This window comes from Rattus rattus, chromosome 14 (genome assembly GCF_011064425.1).
Source record: "Rattus rattus isolate New Zealand chromosome 14, Rrattus_CSIRO_v1, whole genome shotgun sequence".
Lineage (NCBI taxonomy): Eukaryota > Metazoa > Chordata > Mammalia > Rodentia > Muridae > Rattus > Rattus rattus.
The window spans coordinates 15,891,191-15,912,464 of NC_046167.1; the positions used below are offsets into that span (position 1 = coordinate 15,891,191).

A 21,274-nucleotide genomic window follows, 5' to 3' on the forward strand; every position below is an offset into this window, starting at 1 on the left:
TCAACTGAAAGCGAGCTAGTTTATGCAACCAAAAATCCAGAGAGAAAAAAGGAAAAAAAAGAAAAAAATTTAAAACAAAAACCACCAAAAAAAAAAAAAAAAAAGCAGGTCCTAACTCTAGCAGTAAATAAATTTATACAACAATTCAGTCTGTATAATATGATGAAATAAATCTACATCTTTTCTTATTTTGGTGCTTCTCTGAATTATACATACAAACAACAGTTACAGGGACTGATTCACAGAGCATGTAGGCCTAGACAGGACATTCTCAAATCCTCATGAGCGACTGGTCGAGCTGACACACTGATTGCCCACATCTGAAATTCCTTTTGCAAAGGCTCACAGCCTGAAACAAATGATTTGCCTACAACCTTTTTTTTTTTTTCTTGGATTTTTCTTTCTTTTTCTTTCCTTTTTTTAATTTCTTTTTTTTTTTTTTTTTTTTTTTTTTTTTTTTTTTTTTTTTAAATGCATCGAACAACTAAAGGGAAAGAAAACTGATAGCGTGCCCATTTGGACATCAGACTTAGTTTCTTCTGTATCTCCATACTTTATTCTCCCTCTATCCCTTAAAATTCTTGGCGTCTTACATGCCTTTCTTACAGCTATTCAGGTACAATAAAGTCTTCCTCGAATGTACAGTATTTCTTACAATATAAGTTATATGCAATGTTCAGCAATATTTTTTTTTCACAGCACTAGAGACCCTGTTAAATAGGGAAATATGAGTCAATTGAATGGCTTATTCACAAATGGGATCCGGATTCAGTGGTTGGAACGCAGACACCACCGGGAGCTCCTTTGAAAAAGAAGCGAACATTTTGCTTTCTGCCTTCACAAACAGAGATCTGTCGCTTTTCGGGCTTCATGATACTGCTCCTGCGAAAACGCAAGTAGAAGGGGGTCGGAGGACCTCTCCACAGACTCGGAGAGTCCTCACGCACGTGGAGCAGGGCTCTGCCTCTCTAACCCATGGCGGTGACCATGCTGGATGGATGGTGAGGTCCGAAGGAGAGGCCGGAGGGCGGGTGCATGGGCGTCGGTGTGGTCAGCATGTGGCTGGAGTGGCTGAACGGGGAGATGTGGCTCAAGGACGACATGTGTCTGGAGAGAGCAGCCGGGTTGAAGGAGCTGCTCTTGGGAAAGTCCTCCAGCGCATCATGCACCTTTTTGCACTTTTTCGATTTGCTAGACATCTTCCGGTTTCGGGTCTGGATGCCCTCCTTCTTCATAGTCAGGGGTCTGTTAATCTAAACAAAGATCAATTTTTTTTTTTTTTTACTTTTTTTGCCGCCTTTGAAATGATAAAAGCTTTTGCACGGTAGCACAGGCCCTGTTCCCTGCCCCAGGCCATGGGTGTGTTTCCGGGTTGCCTCTTCCTTCTTTCCAGAGACCCAGGTAGTACAGGTCTTGGAACACAGGGCTTCTGATTCAGCTGCCATAACTTTCAAAGCCCACAGGCCCCAAGTACAATTCAGCTGAGCTCATCGGCATCCCATCAGGGGAAGCTGGCATTTTCAGGGCCCACCTAGTATTGAGTATATGTCTGAAGACTTAAAATACAAATCTTACTTCCTTAAGATTTCCCTAAGATATTTCACAAGAAGATGATGGGGCATCAGGGTCGCCAGACCCCATTTTGTTTACTTATCGGATGAAATCTTCTCTGGGACTTGTCACACAAGGAGCGGGATAGAGTGAAGCCTCCTGTGTTAAAATCTATCTTTCTGGGGAACTAGGTTTCCTGTGCACCCCTGCAAGGTCTGGCTGTCACTCTTCTACCTGGCTTTTTCACGGGGTGCTGTGCTGGAAACCCTGCCCCTGGAAATGTGTATGTTCTGAGACTTTTGGAGGGAGGAGGGTTCTAGGGATGGAAGCCAGGGCCTCACCCTGCCAGGAGCTACATCCACACACAGCCCTGGAGCCTGTGCTAAAGCAGTATGCTCTCCCAAAGGATAACCCTGTGCCCACATCACCCAACACCACAGTGATTGAAAACTGCACTTTCCCCTTGCCCGCTTCTCCACGAGCATCTAAAACCAACCTATCAACAAGGATTTAGTAACAGCCAACAGGACCCAAAGTCCACTCATGGACACATGCTAAAACTATGACTGCATCGGGTAAAGATGCAAAACCCTACTCTGAAGACTGCTAGGTTTGCAGGACATACTGGCATATACCCAGAATGCACAGACAGGAAAACGAGTTCTAGGCTGGATGGGGGAGGGGGGATGCTAGGTTTTGATACCTGAACATCCTCTTGGTTCCTAATTATCCTTTTAAAATCCATATACTTTGGGGACCTAGAATCGAGTATGGGACTTTACAAAACTAATAGAGGCCTCTCTTCATCTTCACGTGAATCACATGACATCAAGCACGTGAATGTCACCGGCGTGCATCTAATGCAAAGAATCAAGTGTATGTCTGGCTGTGTTTCCAGGGATGCAGCCAACATGACAGTTGAGGAAGAGAACGTCTAAAGAGCCAAGAAGGACCAAGTTTCTAAGCACATTAAGTATATGACTTCCTAGTGCAGGCAGAGGTCACCAGAGAGGGCTGCAGAGCCCTGCACTGGAGCCTCAGAACTTATTTGCCCCTGTTGACAGGAAGACAGGGTGAGGAAAAGCCAAAGAGCCAAAGTCGGTGCCAGGAAAACGTCTCAGGGCTCCTTCTCCAGGTTGTCAGGCAGATAAAGCCGCCGCCCACAGAGATGACAGGCATCCACCCCACATCAGACCTTCCCTAAGATAATGTCTAGATACACCACTGTGTACAGCGATCGCTAGATGTACACAGCCAGCTATCTACATATAATATCTGGTTACACCAATAGCTACACAGCCACAGATAGCTAGCTAGTCACAACACACCTAGATACGCTGATGGGGAGATAGTTAATCATCTAAACGCCCAGATAAGAGGAGAGGTGCTGTTGGCATACATGTGCAGACACAGTATGGGCAGAGGACATCGCACGCCAAGAGAATGGCCTTAGATTATTATCTCAGCGTTAAATACACCGAAATTGCCTCCTTGGACAAATCTGCACTAAGCCAAAAGGAGGAGGAGGAGGGGAGGAGGAGGAGGGGGGAGGGGGAGGAGGAGGAGGAAGAGGAGGAGGAGGAGGAGGAGGGGAGAGGAGGAGAAGGAGGAGGAGGAGGAGGAGGAGCAGAGGAGGAGGAGGAGGAGGAGGAGGAGGGAGAGGAGGAGGAGGAAAAAGAGGGGGGAGAAGGGAGAGGAGGAGTGGGAGGAGGGGAGGCGGAAGAGAGGAGAAGGAATACGAGGAGGAGGGGGAGAAAGAAGAGGAAAAGGAAGAGAACAAGGAGGAAGTGGGGGGGAGGGAAGGAGGAAAGGGAGAGGGAGGGGAAGGAAGAGAAGCAAAAACATGCATGAGAATGAGAAAATTCTCTCCCTCACAGTTAAGCTTGTAACTTGCAGCACTTGGGGGCTGAAGCAGGGTGACTGCACCGTCCAGGAAGGAATAAGGAGTGTGCGACAGAGAAAAAGTCAATAGGTTAAGAGTGTGAATGACTCAGCACTCGTCCCACGAGCTTCAAACCCTCACTCCATCCCTGCTGCGGCCCAGCAGAAATCATCACCATCCAATGTTATCACTCAAAAGGACGTGCACGCACGAGGATAGTATGGTGAGAAACCATCTTCATCACCGCTCACCCTCACTACCCAAATCAGTTACAGGTAGCCCCTTCCCTAGAATTCTATGACTCCATGGAGGCAGGTGGTAGAGAAATACGCACACGGCAGTTCACGGAGAGCTGTGAGGTCTGGTTGTTTCACCAAGTCACTCGTGGTGTTCCCAATCTCTAAGGAAGGTCTCTGGCCCCTAGAAATCAGCCCTGACTCCTACTCCGGTAGTTATGTCACTGTGCACACCCTATGTGCTTTCCTAGTACAGCTGAAATGGATTCTTTGCCTGCTCTCCCTTGTGGGGCTGAGGCTCCCATGGCATCAAGGAACATGGACCCTCTTCAAGGGCTGGAAGTTGTAGCTCAGAAAATACCCCATACGGGCCGTGGGGATACATGGAGAGGCTACTAAACGCTAATACTCCAGTCCCGCCAGATGGTTACCACAAACCTCTCTAACTCCCCTGCCTCCTGTTTGAAAGCAGGACTTGATTTAACTGCTGTTAATCCTGTGTGTACCATGGCCCCGGGAGTGGGAGAAGAACAGATTCTCCTCAGGAGGCCTCCAGTTTCCTCATACTGGGTAACCCTGAAGGGGACCATGGCAGAGAGATGTGAGTTTAGACTCCGAAGGAATCTCAAGAAACTTCCTCCCAGAGAGGGGGAGGGGGGCTTGGCTTCCTCTTCAATTCCCAGGTATTCCTGGGTAAAGTGAGTTACTTCACGAATAACCACAAGCAAAAATCTCTGCTTCTTCCTCCTTCCTCCCAGACTCTGCCAAAGGCAAAGGACTTCAGAAGTTGAGGAACAAGAGAGTTGCGACTTTCTTTGCCGGGCTTAGGAATAACTATACATTTGAGATTGTTTTCTGCTACACAGTGAATTCAAGGCCAGCTCGGGCAATATGAAACACTGTCTCAAAAAAAAGAAAAAAGAAAGGGGATGGGGTGGGTAGGTAGAGGCAGCTAGACTCTAGAGACGGCAGTTTCCTTATGCTAATGGGGTCTAGATGGCGGAAGTAGCCATTTCTTTTCCCTAGCATTCCAACCTTACTCCTTCCCCCAGTTGTTCACAAGTGAAAAGCTGGTTGGGACAGAGACATGAAATTTCAGTTCACGTTTGTCACACAGGGGACCGTCTGAAGTTCACAGCACAGGGACAGCCAAGGCTTCCCTATGTGGCTCAGAAATGGACGGCAAAACCACATGTTTATATTTATTTATCTTTTTCCCTTCCTCCTGTGAGGGAGGGGGGCTTCCCCCGACCCCCACTCCCCACCTCATGAAAGAGAACATCAAAACAGAACTATGATTCCTTGTTCTCTTGTTCTGGTTTTTTTTTTTAACATAGGGTTTCTCTATGTAGTCCTGACTGTCTGACAATTCACTATGTAGACCAGGATGGCCCGGAACTCACAGCAATCTACGGGCATCTGTCTGCCGAGCACGGGATTAAAAGCAGTGCGCCACCTGACCTTGCTTTAGAACTGACGATTTTTCTGTTTTCTGAGCAAAAACTTAACACCGTTCTATGTTATTTACCAGGTATAAAAACTGTCAAAAACATACGAAATGAGTGGTGGGCCATATTCTTCCCTGCCTTTCTTGTTTATTTATTTTTGAGGCAGGATCTTGCTATGTAGCCTTGGTTGGCCTGGTACTAGCTATGTAGGCCATCTTGACCTCTAACTCATGGTGGTCCTCCTGCCTCAGTCTTCTAAGTGCCAGGATTATGGGCGTGCTACCAAACTTGTGTTTCCTCTATATGCCTCTAACCCCTTCTGTCTCAGCAAAGATGTTGTCAAAACTATGTCTGACCACATGATGTAACGACAGCCATCTGTCATCCAGTCACTCTGGAAGCTGCAACAGGAGGACAAGAAGGAGTTCGAGGGCAGCCCCCTCTACACGCAGCATCCAGAGCTAGCCTGGGCTATATAAAACATGTGAAATACAAATAACAAACTCAGTCCTACCGAGTTAGTATCTGAGCTAGTTGATCAGCTCCAAAGGAACCGACTGATCCGGACACTGGTGAAGTTTCAAGGTCACAGTCAGGATCCCGCTCCCCCATCCCGGCTGGTTCCAGTCCCACTTACATTGTGGAGTTTGTAGTACAGCCCACAGGCATTGCAGACGGGGTCTCCGTTAGCGTTCCTCCTCCAGAGGGTGGTGGTGGTGGTCTGACAGTTCGCACAGGAAGTCCCTGCTCTCCTCGCTGCTGACTGGGGGTGGGGAGAAAGGAGAGGATTAAATTGGAACAAACAGTAAATGTGTCGGCAGAGATATGAAGACTGAAAAAAAAAAAAAAAACAAAAAGACACGGAAGTCAGAACTAGCAAGTGGGCCACACGAAAGTCGTAAAGATCCCAGATCATCCTTGAGAAGAAAGATGCAACCAATCTAGAGTCTTGGGTTCGTTGGGCCTCAGCAGGCAAAGACCGAGCTTGCTCTCTCCGGTGCGGACCTCCCTGGGAACATTACCAGCTCTTGAACTCTTCCAATTAGCTCGGCTAATTTGGGCACCAAGCTCTTAGTCATTTCCTTTTGTCATTCCCAGACCCACATGACTTCTTTTTCAAGAAAGACCATCAAAATTATTGATCTCTACCTCAGCTACTGGCTGTCAGGGGACACGAACAGTAAAGAACAAGGGGGAACTGAGCTAGGAAGTCGCTTGCCAGATAGACACACACACACACACACCCCCAATCAAAAAGTGTTAAATTAGCGGGGCATTGTGGTGCCTGCTGGAATTCCAGCACTCTGAGACTGAGGCAGGAGGATTACTGCTAGCTGAGGATATAGGGTGGGAGAGGAGAGCTATGCTAATTAAGCTATGCTAATACAGACGTAGGAAGAGAGCCTAATGGGACCCAATACTGTGCATGCTAAACTAAAATAATGATTTATATAAGGATATATAAATACAGGTATTTTAGAGACTGCATCACACACACACACACACACACACACACACACAAAACCTTGACTCCGGAGAGTGGAGTTCTACATCAGGGTAAATTTACCCTTTCAGAAGCGAGCATGTATGTGTGTGTGTGCATGCACATTCGTGTGCATACGTGTGTGTGTGCATGTGTGATGCACTCAGGGTGCCATGATTTTGGAGCAGGATGCTCTGAGTCAACGAGCCCTGCTCGATCACCCTGCAGCCATCCCACACAGCTGACAGCCTCAGACTTGCCACTCCCAGGACAGCCGCCCTTGACACCTTTAGCCAGGTAGCCATCGTGTAATGAGGCAATCCAAAAGCAAAGCCATACTCGGATGTCTTAGTAGACATTCTGAACGTCACCTTCCCACCCAGCTCTAGTTCCATGCCACCTGGGTGAAGCTTCGCATTTCTTTTCGTTTCTTTTTTTTTTTTTTTTTTGGTTGGTTTTGGTGGTTCACTCACACCTGTGACCCCTGCTCTTGAAAACTAGAAAAGCTGAAGCAAAATTGCAACCAGCGTGGGGCCAGCCTGGGCTATTCAGGAAAAGTTCTAGGACAGCGTGGGCTATAGAGATCCTGTCTCAAAAATTAAATGAAAACGTTCTTACTTAGTTCTGCTTTAAAGAAAGGAAAAAAAAAAAAAAAACACGGGGAAATTTCTTTTACCTTTTGTGCATTCTCTACATTTTTTCTTAATGAAAAATTAAACTCAGAACTATTGAAAGAAAACGGAACCATAGGCTGTTAAGATGGCTCACAATTAGAGGCATCGACCTGAATTAGATCCCTAAACCTGAGTGGCGGAAGGAAAGAGCAGAGCTATACAGATTGTCCTTCAGGTACAACCCCACGCGAGCACACAAAACTAAAAGACAATGGAGCTGTTGCCTCTAACATACTCCCTGAAGGGAAAACATTAACTCAAAAATGAGCCTGGGTCCTGAGCTCAAAATTAATAGCAAAGAACAGAACAGAACGCAAAACATTGAACAGCGTTAAGAAAGTTCTGGAAACCCGAGAGTCAGCTCAGTGGAAGGGCTGTTTAACAATAGCAAAAGGCCTGGGCTGTAACCCCAGGCCTCCAAAAAAGAAAGACAAAACAAGTGGAGAAAAGTAGGAAGGAAAGAAGGAAGGAAGGGAGGAAGGAAGGAAGGAAGGAGGAAGTGGGAAGGAAAACGGAAGGAAAGAAGGAAGGAAGAAGGAAGGAAAATAGATTCTGGTAAGATTTTAAGAACATGAAACTAAAGACTACAGTGGCCTTGCCTTATTCTCTGTCGATTCTGTACCAAGCACAGAGCTACACCAAACGTGTTTTGAGTGGCGGTTTTGAATTCAGCAGACATATTCCCTTCCTTTCAAACCTCTACATTGTCGTCCAACCAAAGTCCTGTGGGCTTTAAACAGCCAAACTCGGGACTTTTCCACCCCCCAGTAATTCTTTCTGGGATGGTAAGGAGGTGAAATTAAAACCAGCCCTTCTCTCTCATCGCGAGAAGGTGTTGCCCATTTTGAAAAGAAGCCACTGAGACCCGAGAGTGTTGACGCTGACTCTGGTGCCTTTGGCCACCTGCCTTTGTGAAACGGGATCATTTAATACCAAAATAACCATTTCCCTCTTGTGCCCTCTGGAAGGAAAGTCCCCCTGAAAACCAGTGCCTAATCATTTGTGACAATTACGCTGCCTGTGACTATTATCGCCTTCCAATGGTATTTCCGAAGAAATATTCAGATAAAGCCCAACTGCGTCCACGCAGGCAAACTCGCTTTCCTAACTCGATAATTTTAAATATATAAAGTAAATAAATATATAATTGCCAACTCATACAATGAGTACTCTAAAGAAAGAATTCAGTACATGTATAGATAATCCTTCACAGTATATTGTAACTATTATAAGTACACCCGTGTGTCAGATACATGTCCGGTAAGACAGAGTTTAGGCAAACTTACAGAGTTGCACAGAGCTGTACCACTGGACTCAGTGGCAGAGGCCATCAACAAGTCCCTAAATTAGGCAAGCCTCTCTAGTTGTAAAACATAAGAAAATTCTGGAATACTAGTACGGGGAAGAGAGACTATAGGTCTGGCCATCAGTCATCTCTTGTCTCAGTGTGTAGCGTAGAGACTACACGATGGGCTGACTCATCACCAGTGGGGTCTGCAGATGTGGAAGACAAAACTAGCAAGCTCGAAAGGCAGAGCCAAAGTGAAGGGACTGGACCGGAAGAAAGCAGAAAATTCGGCTCCAGTGTCCTTAACATGTACAGGCCCAGGCTTCTATATCCCAGCACAAAGGCAGGCAAAGGAAAGGAAAAAGACAAAAAAAGAAAGGAATAAAGAGAAAGGTTCAACATGTTTGGAAGTAGAGCGCATCTAATGGGGGGAGGGGCGCAGGCTGGAGTGACAGCTCAGAGCATAAGGGTGCTTGTGGGTAAGCCCAATGCTATAAACTCAATCCCCAGAAGTCACAGGGTGGGAAAACACGAACGCTTCCTGCAAGTGATCCTCTCTCTCTCTCACACACACACACACACACACACACACCATAGCACGCACCATAGCACAAACCAACATTAAAGAGAGGGAAAACCGTCTCTGTGTCTCTGTGTCGCTTGCAAATTGTAATAGAATTGAAACTATCAATCCCTCCCCCAATCAGGGGGGACGATTTAACCTATGACAGCGTACGAACTCTAGCATTAAAAGCAATCATTACTCAGAGTTCCACAGACTTCCTAGGAAAGGTGAGTAAAGGCAGAAGAGCCTTCCCCTGTGTTCTCTGTACAGACAGACAAATGCTCCACTGTTCATCAGAAAACTCAGGTTTTTCCAGAACTTTTTAACCTTTCTTTTTTTTTTTTTTTTTTTTTGCTCTTTACTTTAAAATTAAAAACTGTAATTGTACGACTTATTCTGACTAGACGGTTTTTGCTGTTGGTTTTATTTATTTCTTTTCTTTTTTTTTTTTTTTTTTTTTTGGTTTTTTCTTAGGCCGGGCTCTGAGTGATTCACGGCATTCTTCTGCAGGTGTGATCACAGTCATTCGGAGTGAACACCTCCAGCCATTTTTTTTTTTTTTTTTTTTATGCTTCTTGTTCTGATCCGTCTAAACATCTTGATGTTTAAGTTGGGTAAGCGGAGTTGTTGTTTATGAGTTATCTCTAACACTCAGATATCCGCAGCTTTTTTCCTAGGAAGTTGGCTTTGCACATAAAAGAAAGGAGAAGGAAAAAAAAAAAAAAACCTAAAAAGAAAAGGGGAGGGGGGGGAGAGTGTTGGAGAAAAGAGCAAAGATCAGATAGGATGAAGCCTAGAGATCTAAGATTGCCAAAAAAAAAAAAGTTTGTCATGTGTACACTTCCACCCCTAGAAAGTTCGCTTTTTTCTAAAGAGGATGTGAAAGGTGTTAAATCGTGCTGCTGTCTAACAGGGAAGACAAGTAATGCTTTAAGGAAGCGGGGTGGGGGTGTCTCAGATGTTCAGGTTTTGCTCCACTTTTCCCCCCTTAGAATCTGCATGGGGTGAGGGGGGAGTTCTTAGCGTCCGCTCACTTGCTTGCTTGGTGGACTTCAGCTTTCTGATCTGGCTTGTGCGTGGTCGTGGGTCATGGTCATCCCCTGGTAAATTACTCTGACTGTCTCGGGCACACACACTCACACCAGCCGAGCCAGCCCAAGGTTCCAGAATGGAGTTTACAGACGGACACCTCCTGCTTGGTGCCTTTATAAATGCTCAACGGTTTGAGTTTCTCTCAAGGATTCCTAATTATCAAAAAGCTCAGGAGAGGAGCGTGTGCAGTAGAGCAGGAAACTCTCGTCCTATGGATTGTGGTTCAGACGAAACAGAACCGAAGTTGAGACCACAAGTCAAGACAGGAACCACCTACATAAAGTTTTCAAAGTGTCAGACCAAAAAGCAGAAAAATACCAGAAACTGGTTCTAAAGTTCAATGACGTCACCATCAATCCCCTGGCCTAGGCTAGCTACAAACTCGGTATGTGGCTGAGGCTGGCCTTGAACTCCTGATCTTGTGGTTCCATCTCCTAAGTTCTGGGATTACAGGAGGGCACTATCACAACTTGCGAGTCCTATTAATCTTAAAGCATCAGTATCAGAGGTTCATCTACAGCCCTGGATCTGGAACTGCCTCCTCAGAGCCTTCTGCTACTTCCAGAGGATGTTCGAAATGGTTCCTGGGATCCTTCATTCCCCACCTTAAATTTCTCTCCGAGACACAGCCATTATTGACACAGTGGACCTGATGTTGCTAAGCTTAATTATTCTTTCAGGATATATGTTTCACATGTGATAACCAGTAAGTTAGTATCCTTAACATTTAAGAAGTGACGTAAACGTGAAAGATGAAAATGTAAAGTATTTTTCTGTATCTAGTTTGAAATATATATATAAAAGAAGAGATAAAAGAAATAAAAGGCGGAGTAAAAAAGGAAGGAAGAAAAATAAAAGATAGAAAACGACCAGGCCAATTTCCTGCAGAAAGCCATCTTTCTCAGAGACAACACAGAAAACACAAAAAACGGATACATGAGTTCAGTCCTTCCAAGAACTTACCAGCCTTCGCTTGGGCTTGATAAGGGGCCGGTTCTGCCCATTCATTTTATGGTAGAGTCCGCAGGCGTTGCAAAGGTAGTGCCCGGTACCATCTCGCCGCCACAGTGGGGTAGAGGTTGCCCCGCAGTTCACACACTCCCTGCCTTCTGGAAACAAGTTCACAGATAAGTCACTTAGGGAAGGAAAGCCTATGAAAAGGAGGTAACACTTAGAAGGACGAGGGAGGGTCTGTGAGATCCCTCAGTGGCCTGGCATTTCCCCCTAAGCCTGAATATCTGAATTCTATCCCTGAGATACACACGGGTGGTAGGAAAGAACCAACCCCAAGACAGGTAATGAGATCAGAAGGGAAAATAAAACCAAAAACGTTTCCAAATTCTTGCAAGTGGGGAAATGGTTCTAGTGCGCTACGAAGTTGCAACCCTTCACGCCTGACATAACTCTTCCCAGTTACAAACTGAGGAAATTTGACATGTCCCACTTGGTGAGGAAGATAGACCGGGAAAAGAAGGAGGGAAACGGAACCTTAAAATATTTCCCTAAGAACATGCTGTGCGCAGATCAGTCAGTGACCAGAGCCAAAGACTTCTTTCAGTTTCCTCAAAAGGAAAAGTAAATGAAGCAAGGAACGGGGACCCAGTTTGTTACCAGGTCCTTCTATATAGACTGTCTCAGTAACGAAGACCAAGGCAGGAAGAAAAGAAAGATTAACCAATGGCTAGAGAGATAAACAGGTAACAGATGTATCCATTGATCGACTGGCTGATTGAGTGGCTAAAACTTCCACATTTTTTTTTTTAACTATAAACTCCCCTAGTTACAAAGTCATCAATTAAGGCCCAGCAGGATTGACGTCTGCTCTCCTCACAGCTTCCCCCTTCAAAAAATGCCAGCATTTCCCACAGTTTTGCAGCCCCTGTTAGAGGAACTGAAGTCAGACTCTAGGCCCAGCCTGGCTACCAAGGGCTGATGGAAGGAAACACAGTACCAGCCTTTAGGCAGGAGATCTGCAAGGGGGGGAAGCCTGGAGAGAAAAGGGCAGAAGGGATAGAATGAAGGTCAGACACAGATTAGGAGGAGAGGTAAGTTAAGTCAAGAGGGGGTTGGGGGGTGTCAGTCCCCAGTCCCCTCATTAACTGAGGCCCCAACTTCAGTTTCTCTTTTTCCAAAACCACAATAAACAAACAGAAAACCAGCCCAGTCAGGTTTGTTCACTCTCAGAAGCAGGGCTAAAGCCAGACAGGGACCCACTCCAGAAAGTTCCTCAGTAGAAATGGATTCCTGGAAGCAAAGTGGCCAGAGAGACTTTTTTCAACCTCCGAAGGGGAGAAAGAGTCTGTCTCAAAGAACCTCCTCTGTTTTTGGGAATGCAGAGGGAGACACTAGAATGTCTGGTTCCTCAAGCCAAGGAGAGAGTGGAGACCTCAACCTCCTACAAGAGCAAGCAGCTCGACCTGGTCTACCAAAGAGGTGAGGCAAGGAAATGAGAAGGAGACACTCAGGATAGATGGGAAAGCAGAATATATATATTATATATTATATATTTATAATATAGGCAGAGGGGCTGAAGCTATACGTCTACAGTAGAGCATTACCATGTACAGGCGCTGGGTTTGATGCCCTGCACGTAAAGGAATCCCTTTGTCTTGAGAGATTAATCAATGACAAACAAAGTAAAGAAAGAAACTCCAGATCATTTGGGATTCTGGCTTCCCAGAAAGGGAACAAAATCTACCTTGGGAGGGAAAAGACTAAATGGTTTTTAAAAGGCCCTAGATCAAACCCAAAGGAGCGAGGGGGCGTTCACGCTTGTGGGCCCGTAACATCACCTTCTCCAGGGACAATTCTAGGAAGTTATCACCACAACTTAACTCCAACCTTCTCCACCAAGTGGCCAGAAAAACCATAAAAAATATTCTCACTTTACCATCCTCATTACTCGGGGTTTACACTACCATGTGTAAACATTGCCTTCTCAAAAACGATTTAAACAGAGATCCCCCCCCCCAATCTGGATTACAAAAAAAGACTCCTTATCTTGGGAAGAATTCTCCCTTGTTATCCCAGAACCCGTAGGACTCCATATAAAACATTACATGTACAGCCAAAGCTACTTCCCAAGGAACTAAGTTAACTTTTTCTGGCTCCCCCATCAATTCTAGAGTGCTTTCTACTCAGATAACTTTCTTGTAGGTCAAACCCTGATGGGATATGGCTAATGGCTGTGGGGAGGCTGAGGGGATACCAGCCGTAGAGCCATGGTCAAGAGGCCTTTTGGCTTTGGCTTCTCAAATGTCCACTCCATCCACAGCCATCAACACTCTGGGAGGGAACAGCACAGGCCATGACCCAGCCAAAGCCTGCCTTTTAATCCTGTCTGCACAGGGTCCACTTGGGTTCCCTTCCCTGCATAAGCACCTATAGAAAGACTGGAGCTTGCTGGCTGCATGGTGCCTGAACCAGGCACAGCAGAAAGGTAGTCAGGAGGCTTCCCTGAGCAGCATAAATGCCTAGGTACCCTGACCCTGCTGAGGGGATCTCCCAGCCTGTGGCCAAGTTGATTTCCTTTCCTTTGTCAGCCAAGAGGGAGGAAGACGGCTTCCTTTTCAGAGGGCTCTTGAAAGCAGAGAGCTACAACGGTTGCTCTCGGGCACAGCCCCGCACAGTAGAGCAATTTTCTGTCTTGATTCACTCCATACGTTTTTCCCGACTGTACTGCCTTGCGTAGGTTTCCCTCTTGTCATTTCCCCTGGCCTGTGACTTCAGCACACAGCCAATTTTCCTAATGGAGGGCCCCCGACTCTCCTGCTTTCTGTCTCCCTCTTGCCTCTCCCTCTGTCTGCTGTGAGCTGCCAAGCAGACACCTCTCTTAGGTGACAAGAACCACAGAGCTGTGAAGCCGCTTGACATTCAACAGCCATTTTCAAATGCCCCTTGGGCTTCTGACCGAAACCCTGTAACTGGGCTGTGTGTAGGGTAAGATATTTTTCTCAGGAGGCTGGAGGGAGATACCCACATCCAAAAAAGTGGTCAGGGAAACTGAGAAAAAAAAAATGGTTCCTCCCGGGGAGGGGTTAAAGGGAATGACACCATCAGCATTGCCTTTTGTTCACAAAGACAGATCCGAGACCGAAAGCGAAGACATCAAGAAAGCAACGTAGGCCCTGACCACAGCTTTCTCTGAAGCACAACAAAGATCCCAACTAGCACCTCTTTTCTGTCTCCTCCAATAAAAGTATCTGCAAAGAGGAAAGGGAAAGGAAGGGGAGAGGGGAGGGCAAGGTGAGGAGGGAGAGGAAAAGGGGAAGGGAGGGGGATGGGAGCTAAACCTAAGAGAATCCCCTCTCCAAGAATTCTGACTAGTCTGCCCTCTGCATCCTGAGGGCTTCTAGAAACTTCCCTCTGTACTCCAAAAGTGCCATCTCCTTAGCTAGTCAGGCATACCACTCTTGCTTTTTATGACTGTGAGAAAGGAGTCAAAGGGGGGGAAATAGGACGCCAATAGTTTCCCTCCTTCACCAAAATAATAAACAAACAAACTTTATGCACAGGATCTGGTTTAGAAAGGGCCTAGTACTGACCTGTTTCTGCCCCTCACTCCCACCTTCACCCACCCCCCTCCACGAGCTTAAAGGAAGAGAGGAGAAAGAAAGAAACCAATCAAACTAAGGACAAAAAAACCAAACCAAAACAAAAGAAACCTGTGCCAACCTGAGGAGGTAGGAAAGAAACCTGGATAGCAGAGTCTTTTGGGAAGTCCGAGTCCCCCCTTCCCCTCACAGCCACCACCTCAGAGATGAGGCTCTTCCCTGGCCTCAGAGCCTCGCCAGTATAGAGCATTTTTGGTTTGCTTTGTTTTTTAAACCCCATTGCAACTTCAAAACACACAGGCTTCTGTTCCTTGATCTCAGCCCTGCAGCGGAACTTTAGAAGGCAAACAGTCCCCCTTGGCTCTTTCTACCCCATCGCCCTCACTCTGCACAAGCCCAGTTCTTGCCTGGGCACCTTTAGCAGACCACACAGCTCCCTCAGCTCTCTTTTCCTCTAGCTCTCTTTTTGACTCTACCAACGAGGCTACCTCCTTCTCCCTCCTGCCTACTTTCATGCACTGAACTTGCAGGTCTGAGTTTTTCTGTCGGCCTAACCGCATCCGGACTCTATTAAAGTTCCTGGCCCAGGATAAACAATGCAACTGTCGCGTGCAGCCGTCTGAAAATAATTGGATTAGCTAAAACATATCAGCTAAATAGACACAGTCCTGCTCAGGCAGTCAGAGTGAATGTCACTCTGGAAAGAAAAACAGAAAAAGAACGGGGAGGAAGACAGAAAGAAAGAAAAGAATACCCTGAAACTGCTCTCCTGGACACTGGTCCCCAGGACCCTCTGAAGTCTTCCAAACCTAAGCACAGCCTGAGGACTGCACATCCAGCCCTTTATAGACAATGGGTTGTTGTTTTTGGTAACCATTGCTCTTTTGTACGATCTGTGTAGTTGAGATGACCCAATCTCAAATGAACACACCTTACGAGATATAACAATCTTCCCAAAACCCTTTCTGAAAACACACTTCGGTCTGATCACAATCACCTTGGAATGAAATGTAGTGGCCACACGTTGAGGTTGAACTTGTCTTATTCGTAAAACGAGGGAAAATTCTGCCTGTGTATCCTTTCCTTGCAATGACCTCGACGGAATAAATCTCTCCCCGCGCTGGAACCCATGCTCCACTTGTGAGGGAAAGGGAAAAGCGGAGAAAGCAGAGGCAGACACCTGCAGAATCTTTTTCAGGCTTTCTATCCCTCACACCTGATTTCCAGTCAACTCCCAGGAATCATCCTAAGCTGGGCCTCTGGCCCCTGTTAACCCTGAATGCTCCTAAAAGACACTAGGTAACTGGCTAGACAGAACGCTTGTCTTCCTTTGCCCCTGAATCCCACCAGAGAGCCACCTTCTGCCTTCAGAAGTCCAGCTAAGAGCCCCCTTTCCATGCAAAGCCTGCTCTTTTTACAAAGTGTCAGCCTCCTCCCCAAATGACACAGACACACACTTTATTTATACACAGCTCTATAAAGGACAGTCCTTGGCTATAGCCCCAGTGACCCTCTGTGAGCAGAGGGAAGAGGAACAGTCGGTCTGACAGAGGCCAAAGGGGTCATAGGAAGGACCTGTGTTTGTTTAGGTTGGAGGAGGTTTCGTTTTAGCTTTAAACACTACAGATTTATTCCTGGGGCCTTCCATTTGGTCTTGGAAACTAAAGGGTAGTGTTTGAATCCAGAAGTCCCTCCGCAGGCAGGAGGAGAGGGTCTACATTTGTTTTTGTTAGCGTTTTTTTTTTCTTTCCCAGCTCACTGGGGTGGGGAGGATGGGGCAGGGGGTTTACAATTAGATCATGCTTTCCCTCTGCTGCCTAAGTCAGTAGGAATTAAGACACATCGCATTCTTTCCAAGCTAGAAGAATGGAAGAAAAGTGGGCTAGGCGATACCTGTAGCCCTCCCAGAGACCCTTAGTTTGGAGGAAAGAAAGCCCCCCTCTTTTTTTGCCCTGACCTGGATGTAGTGCAAACAGAAGGGAGCAAAAGAGAGATTCCCAGGGGTGGAGGTGGCGCTTACCTGTGCTGGATCTTGCCTTGGGCCTCGACTTACATCCGAACCCGGTAGGGGATCCTCCCAGTAGGCTGCTGGGTGGGAAAAGTCCGGAGCTGTACTCGGGCACATAGGGCGGATAGGTGGTAATGGGGTGGTGGGCTGAAGACGAGGCCCCTCCCAGGGTGGTCATGCTGCCTCGGGAATGAGACGTCTCCAGCTTCATGCTATCGGGCAGCTGCACCTGATACTTGAGGCACTCTTTCTCATCTTGCCTGGCCGACCCGGCGGATCCCGGGGTGGACAGCGACGGATCTGGGGAGACGTCCTTCGGAGGGGTGGGCGGGAAAGTGAAGAGGTGCGGACTGGAGTGGCCCGCGGCCAGAGAAGAGGATGAAGCCGGAGGGTAGACGGACAGAGGCCCCGGGGAGCCGTGGTGGATGGACGTCTTGGAGAAGGGGCTGAGGTTCCAGGGCGAGGCGGTGTGGTGGCTGCTCAGGGCTTTGCCGCCATCCAGCCAGGGCAGAGATCCGTGCAGCAGAGGCGGGCGGCATACCTGGCTCCCTGCGATGCCAGCGATGGCGGGGGAAGAGGAGGAGGAAAAAAAAGAAAGAAAGAATACCGCAGTGAGAGCTGCCCTGAGACACACTTGGAGATTTTTCCCCTGGCGCCCCCAACCTCCCAGTCAGCAGACCTCCAGGCTCAACCGCAATTGAGCTCAAACCTACTCTAATCTCCGTGGTCCCAGGAGTAGCAGGCCCACAGGCCTCAAGATAGAAGCAGACCCTGTACACACCCAATCAACTCTAAAAACGAAAGGCCCGGTCCTAATACTCCAGAGGAGTTGCAAGGACATTAAGAAAAGGTCCCTTGGGGGCTGGAGAGATGGCTCAGTGGTTAAGAGCACTGACTGCTCTTCCAAAGGTCCTGAGTTCAATTCCCAGCAACCACATGGTGGCTCACAACCATCTGTAATGGGATCTGATGCCCTCTTTGGGTGTGTCTGAAGACAGCTACAGTGTGCTTATATACATTAAGTAAATAAATAAGTCTTTAAAAAAAAAAAAAAAAAAAAAAAGGTCCCTTGGCTTATTTGTCCTTTCCAAATGACCAATCTAAAACAGATTCCCTGGGGTCTCTTTCTAGAACCTGCCTTGATTTATTGGTTCCTTTCCATGGCCCCTATTCTCCCACCGCAGACTTAATCCCAAGCAGGCTGATAAGAAAGTCAGGGTGAATGATGGGGCCTTCACGGGGGAAACAGGACCACACCACTCCTCAACCCTAGGGAGAGGCCCAGCTCCCAACACCTAAGGCAAGGGAAGGTGGGGTGCTTTTGAGAGTTGATGGTGGAAAACTTCAACGCTTGCTTAGAATTGACAAAGCTGCTTCCAGAAGGCCTAACTGGATATTTACAAGGAAAGTTTCATTGCCCAAAAACCCTTGAAAGGTATCCAGACCTAAATTCTGGGATTCCCTCCCCACCCCTCTTCTCTTTAGTCACCCAACCAAGAAGCCCCTAGACCCTCAAGATTTTCCTGTTCACCGGGGCATTCTGTGAATTTTTCACCTGAGACACAAAATTCCAGTTTATGTGTTTATTTCAATTGAAGGGTGACTCATACACAAGCATGTTTAGCCTTCACTTAAAATACACAATGCTAAGGTGGTCATGAGTTATTCAAGCCCATGCTCTCTGATAGGGTAAACTTTAAACTCCGAGCCCATAGCTACACCCTTATTGATCTTTCAATCCAGTACCCGCCTCACCATTTGACACTCTAGTCAACCATTAAGAACAATACTGAAACTAAAATCTTAAGTGAGAGGAAGGGGAGGGCAGTCAAGAGAGATGGAGAATTCTCTTGAACACCAAGGGTTAAGGTTCTCTCTCTCTCTCTTTTTTTTTTTTTTTTATGCAGGAAGTTGTATAGTAAATAACATTAGGTCTGATCTACCTCATTTCCACTTAACTGCTAATCTGCACACAACCCGAGCAAAGAGAGCCCCATCCGCAGAAATGACTGTTTAAAACTTGGCGGCTCTAGGGTAGAGGATGCCTGCTGACCAGAGGGGCTAGTTCACAGGCGCCAAGGCTAGCTCTGTGCGTAGAGAGACCTGAGCAGACCTCTGGCTAGCTAAGAAAACCTCCCACCTTCCCTTCAAAAAAAAAAAAATTTTTTTTTTGCTCGTTTAAGCGCATAAACTTACAGCTGGGAAGTGTTAGAGTCCCCTGTCTCAATCACACAAGGATGGATTTCTTTCTTTCTTTTTCTCCTTTTTAAACACCTCAGAACTCCCCTAAATTTCTCAAGATGAATGGTTAGGGGGAGTAGGCAACTGGAAACACTCCTACTTAAAAAGAAACTTTGATGTATCCTAAATCTTTGAGGCATATGTAGGAACTACAGTAGGCCGGAGGAGAAAATGCGGCCAGGATTGCTGGCAATTAAGCTAAAAGCTAAAAGGAAAATTCTGTGTAGCCGAGAGTCTAAGCACACCTGACTTCTCTTCAGTTTAAGGCTTCCTCCCCCTGTGTGGTGTCAACCACCAGATTCTCTTCCTCAAGCTACCGGTAGGTAGGAAACTTGCCTAAAAGTCAAACGCACTAGCTTCTGAGAGTGGGGAGCAAAAGAAAACAGAAATAAATACACGTGTTTGGGCCTTTTCTGAAAATACAAAAGGAGAAACAAATTGCAAGGCTCTGACGGAAGACCCCTTCCACCAGATAACTAGAAGCTGGAAGCTCTTCGGAGGAGCCCAGTTCCAGGCCGGCCTAGCCCGCACTGCTGCCCGGCCTGAAAGGCTCGGCGCCTGCAGGCACAGCTTGAGATTTCTCCCCGGCTGCAAAAAATCTACAGCCGCAGTGGACCTGGCGCTTGCCAGGTGAGTGCCTGGTCCGAAAGACACCGGCCCAGAGAGGTGCCTGCTGCACTCTTTTATAAAAAACACACTCTCCCAACGAGCGACACTGCTTCCTCGCCCATTTCCGGGCCCCCGGTTTTTTGGTTTTGTTTTTTTTTTTTTAAATGAACTAGTAACACACTTAAGTGCTTTGACTCGCTCTGCCCAGCCATGGTCTCTTGGACCCAGAAAAACAGGCGCGGATCCAGAGGGTTCCAGCACCAAGGTGGACTCACCGTGGTGGGTCGGAGGATACCTCTGCACCGTAGCCCTGACCGAGTTTCCGTAGTAGGACGGGACGTGGTTGCCTTGACCATCGATGTTAAAAAGTACGTCCACCTCTTCCGTCAGGGGGTACTGTGCCGGGTCCATGTACGAATGGCCGAGGCCCGGGTGGTGCGTGTCTGGGTGCTGCCCGTTGAGGACCGCCGGGTGATGGTGGCTCACCCAGCGCGGCTGGTCCGTAGTCACCTCCATGTCCTCGGCTGTGCTCGCGCCCTCTCGCCGGGCCCGGAACCCTCGCGGGTAGAGGGAGGGCTGTCGGCCTGGGAGGTCCGCGGAGTCCTGCCGTCGGAGGCCCAGGAGAGGGGGTCGCTTAAAGGTTTGTTTGTAGTGAAGTGGATAGAAAAGGTGAGCAAAGGAGAGGGTTTAGGGAGGAAAGAAAATTCTTTGCGGGATAGCTTAGCAAAAAGAAGAAAGAAAGAAAGAAAGAAAAGGGAAAGAATGAAGAAAGAGGGAGACCCCCCAAAAAAAAAAAAAAAAAAAAAAAGGAGCGAGAAAGAGAGACGAATCCAAGTGTGGCCACAGTGCACACTGGTTCCTTGGCGCTCAGAGACGGTTGCTCCTCGGATCACCTGCAAGGGAGAGAAAGAGAGACTTGGATGAGCTGCAAGTACTTTTAACACCTGATTCTGGAGGGCACTAGGTCTTCTCGAGCTTTCCGCAGGGCCGACTCACCCGGGACGTGCACACGCACGCGAAGACCCAGAGGGAAAGGAAGCCAAGCTCTCCAGCACACCTCCAACAGCCAGGCTCGCAGGAGCCCGGGACTGACTAAGCAATTAAAACTTGGGGACAAGTCCTCTCTGGAGGACACCGGCCCCGGGATCTTTCCAAGCACTACAAGTCCTCCAAAGGGAGACAACTGAGCTTTTAGTTACAAAAATAAAAATAAAAAATAAACTCAAAATCTCAAAGGAACAAAAACCAGCCCCAAGAGGAGGGAGTGATATCAAACTTTTAAAAAAAAAAGTCACAATACCAACCTGGGTAGCAAGGAGCGGAGAGGAGGAGGAGGAGGAGGCGTGTGACCTGCCCGGTCAGATTGCGTAGCTCTCTATGTCTCTCTCTCTCTCTCTCTCTCTCTCTCAGTCTCTCTCTCTCTCTCTTTTCCTCTCCCTCTCTCAGTATTTTTTTTTTTACAGGGAATGCATTCTTTCTGAAACTATCAAGACGGCGCCAGGCAGCTCAGTGTTCGCAGACAGCTGTGGCGCGACGCAACTTAAGGAGGTTCTAGTGTCATCCCCGCCGAGGGGGAGGAGCCTGGCGCTGGCAGGAGGGGACACGATCCCCAGCACAAGGAAACTGCAACCCAAACCCGCTCCA

At 47.4% G+C, this 21,274-nt stretch overlaps 1 protein-coding gene across 4 annotated transcripts; it reads right to left on the reverse strand.

The window, feature by feature from the left end:
* Positions 1 to 424: 424 nt before the first annotated feature.
* Positions 425 to 20,358, reverse strand: Gata3 (GATA binding protein 3). 4 transcript variants are annotated; one of them, XM_032885156.1, is made up of 5 exons: positions 19,906 to 20,358; positions 16,793 to 17,329; positions 11,183 to 11,325; positions 5,755 to 5,880; positions 425 to 1,253 (listed from the first exon to the last, which is right to left on the reverse strand). In XM_032885156.1, exons 1-5 carry the CDS (start codon positions 20,144 to 20,146, stop codon positions 969 to 971), a joined length of 1,332 nt encoding a protein of 443 aa, XP_032741047.1. In that variant the 5' UTR covers positions 20,147 to 20,358; the 3' UTR covers positions 425 to 968. The 4 variants fall into 4 exon arrangements, with proteins under 4 accessions (XP_032741047.1, XP_032741046.1, XP_032741049.1 ...); XM_032885155.1 differs by having other exon boundaries at positions 11,183 to 11,328; XM_032885158.1 differs by having other exon boundaries at positions 1,112 to 1,245.
* Between the last annotated feature and the right edge of the window lie 916 nt (positions 20,359 to 21,274).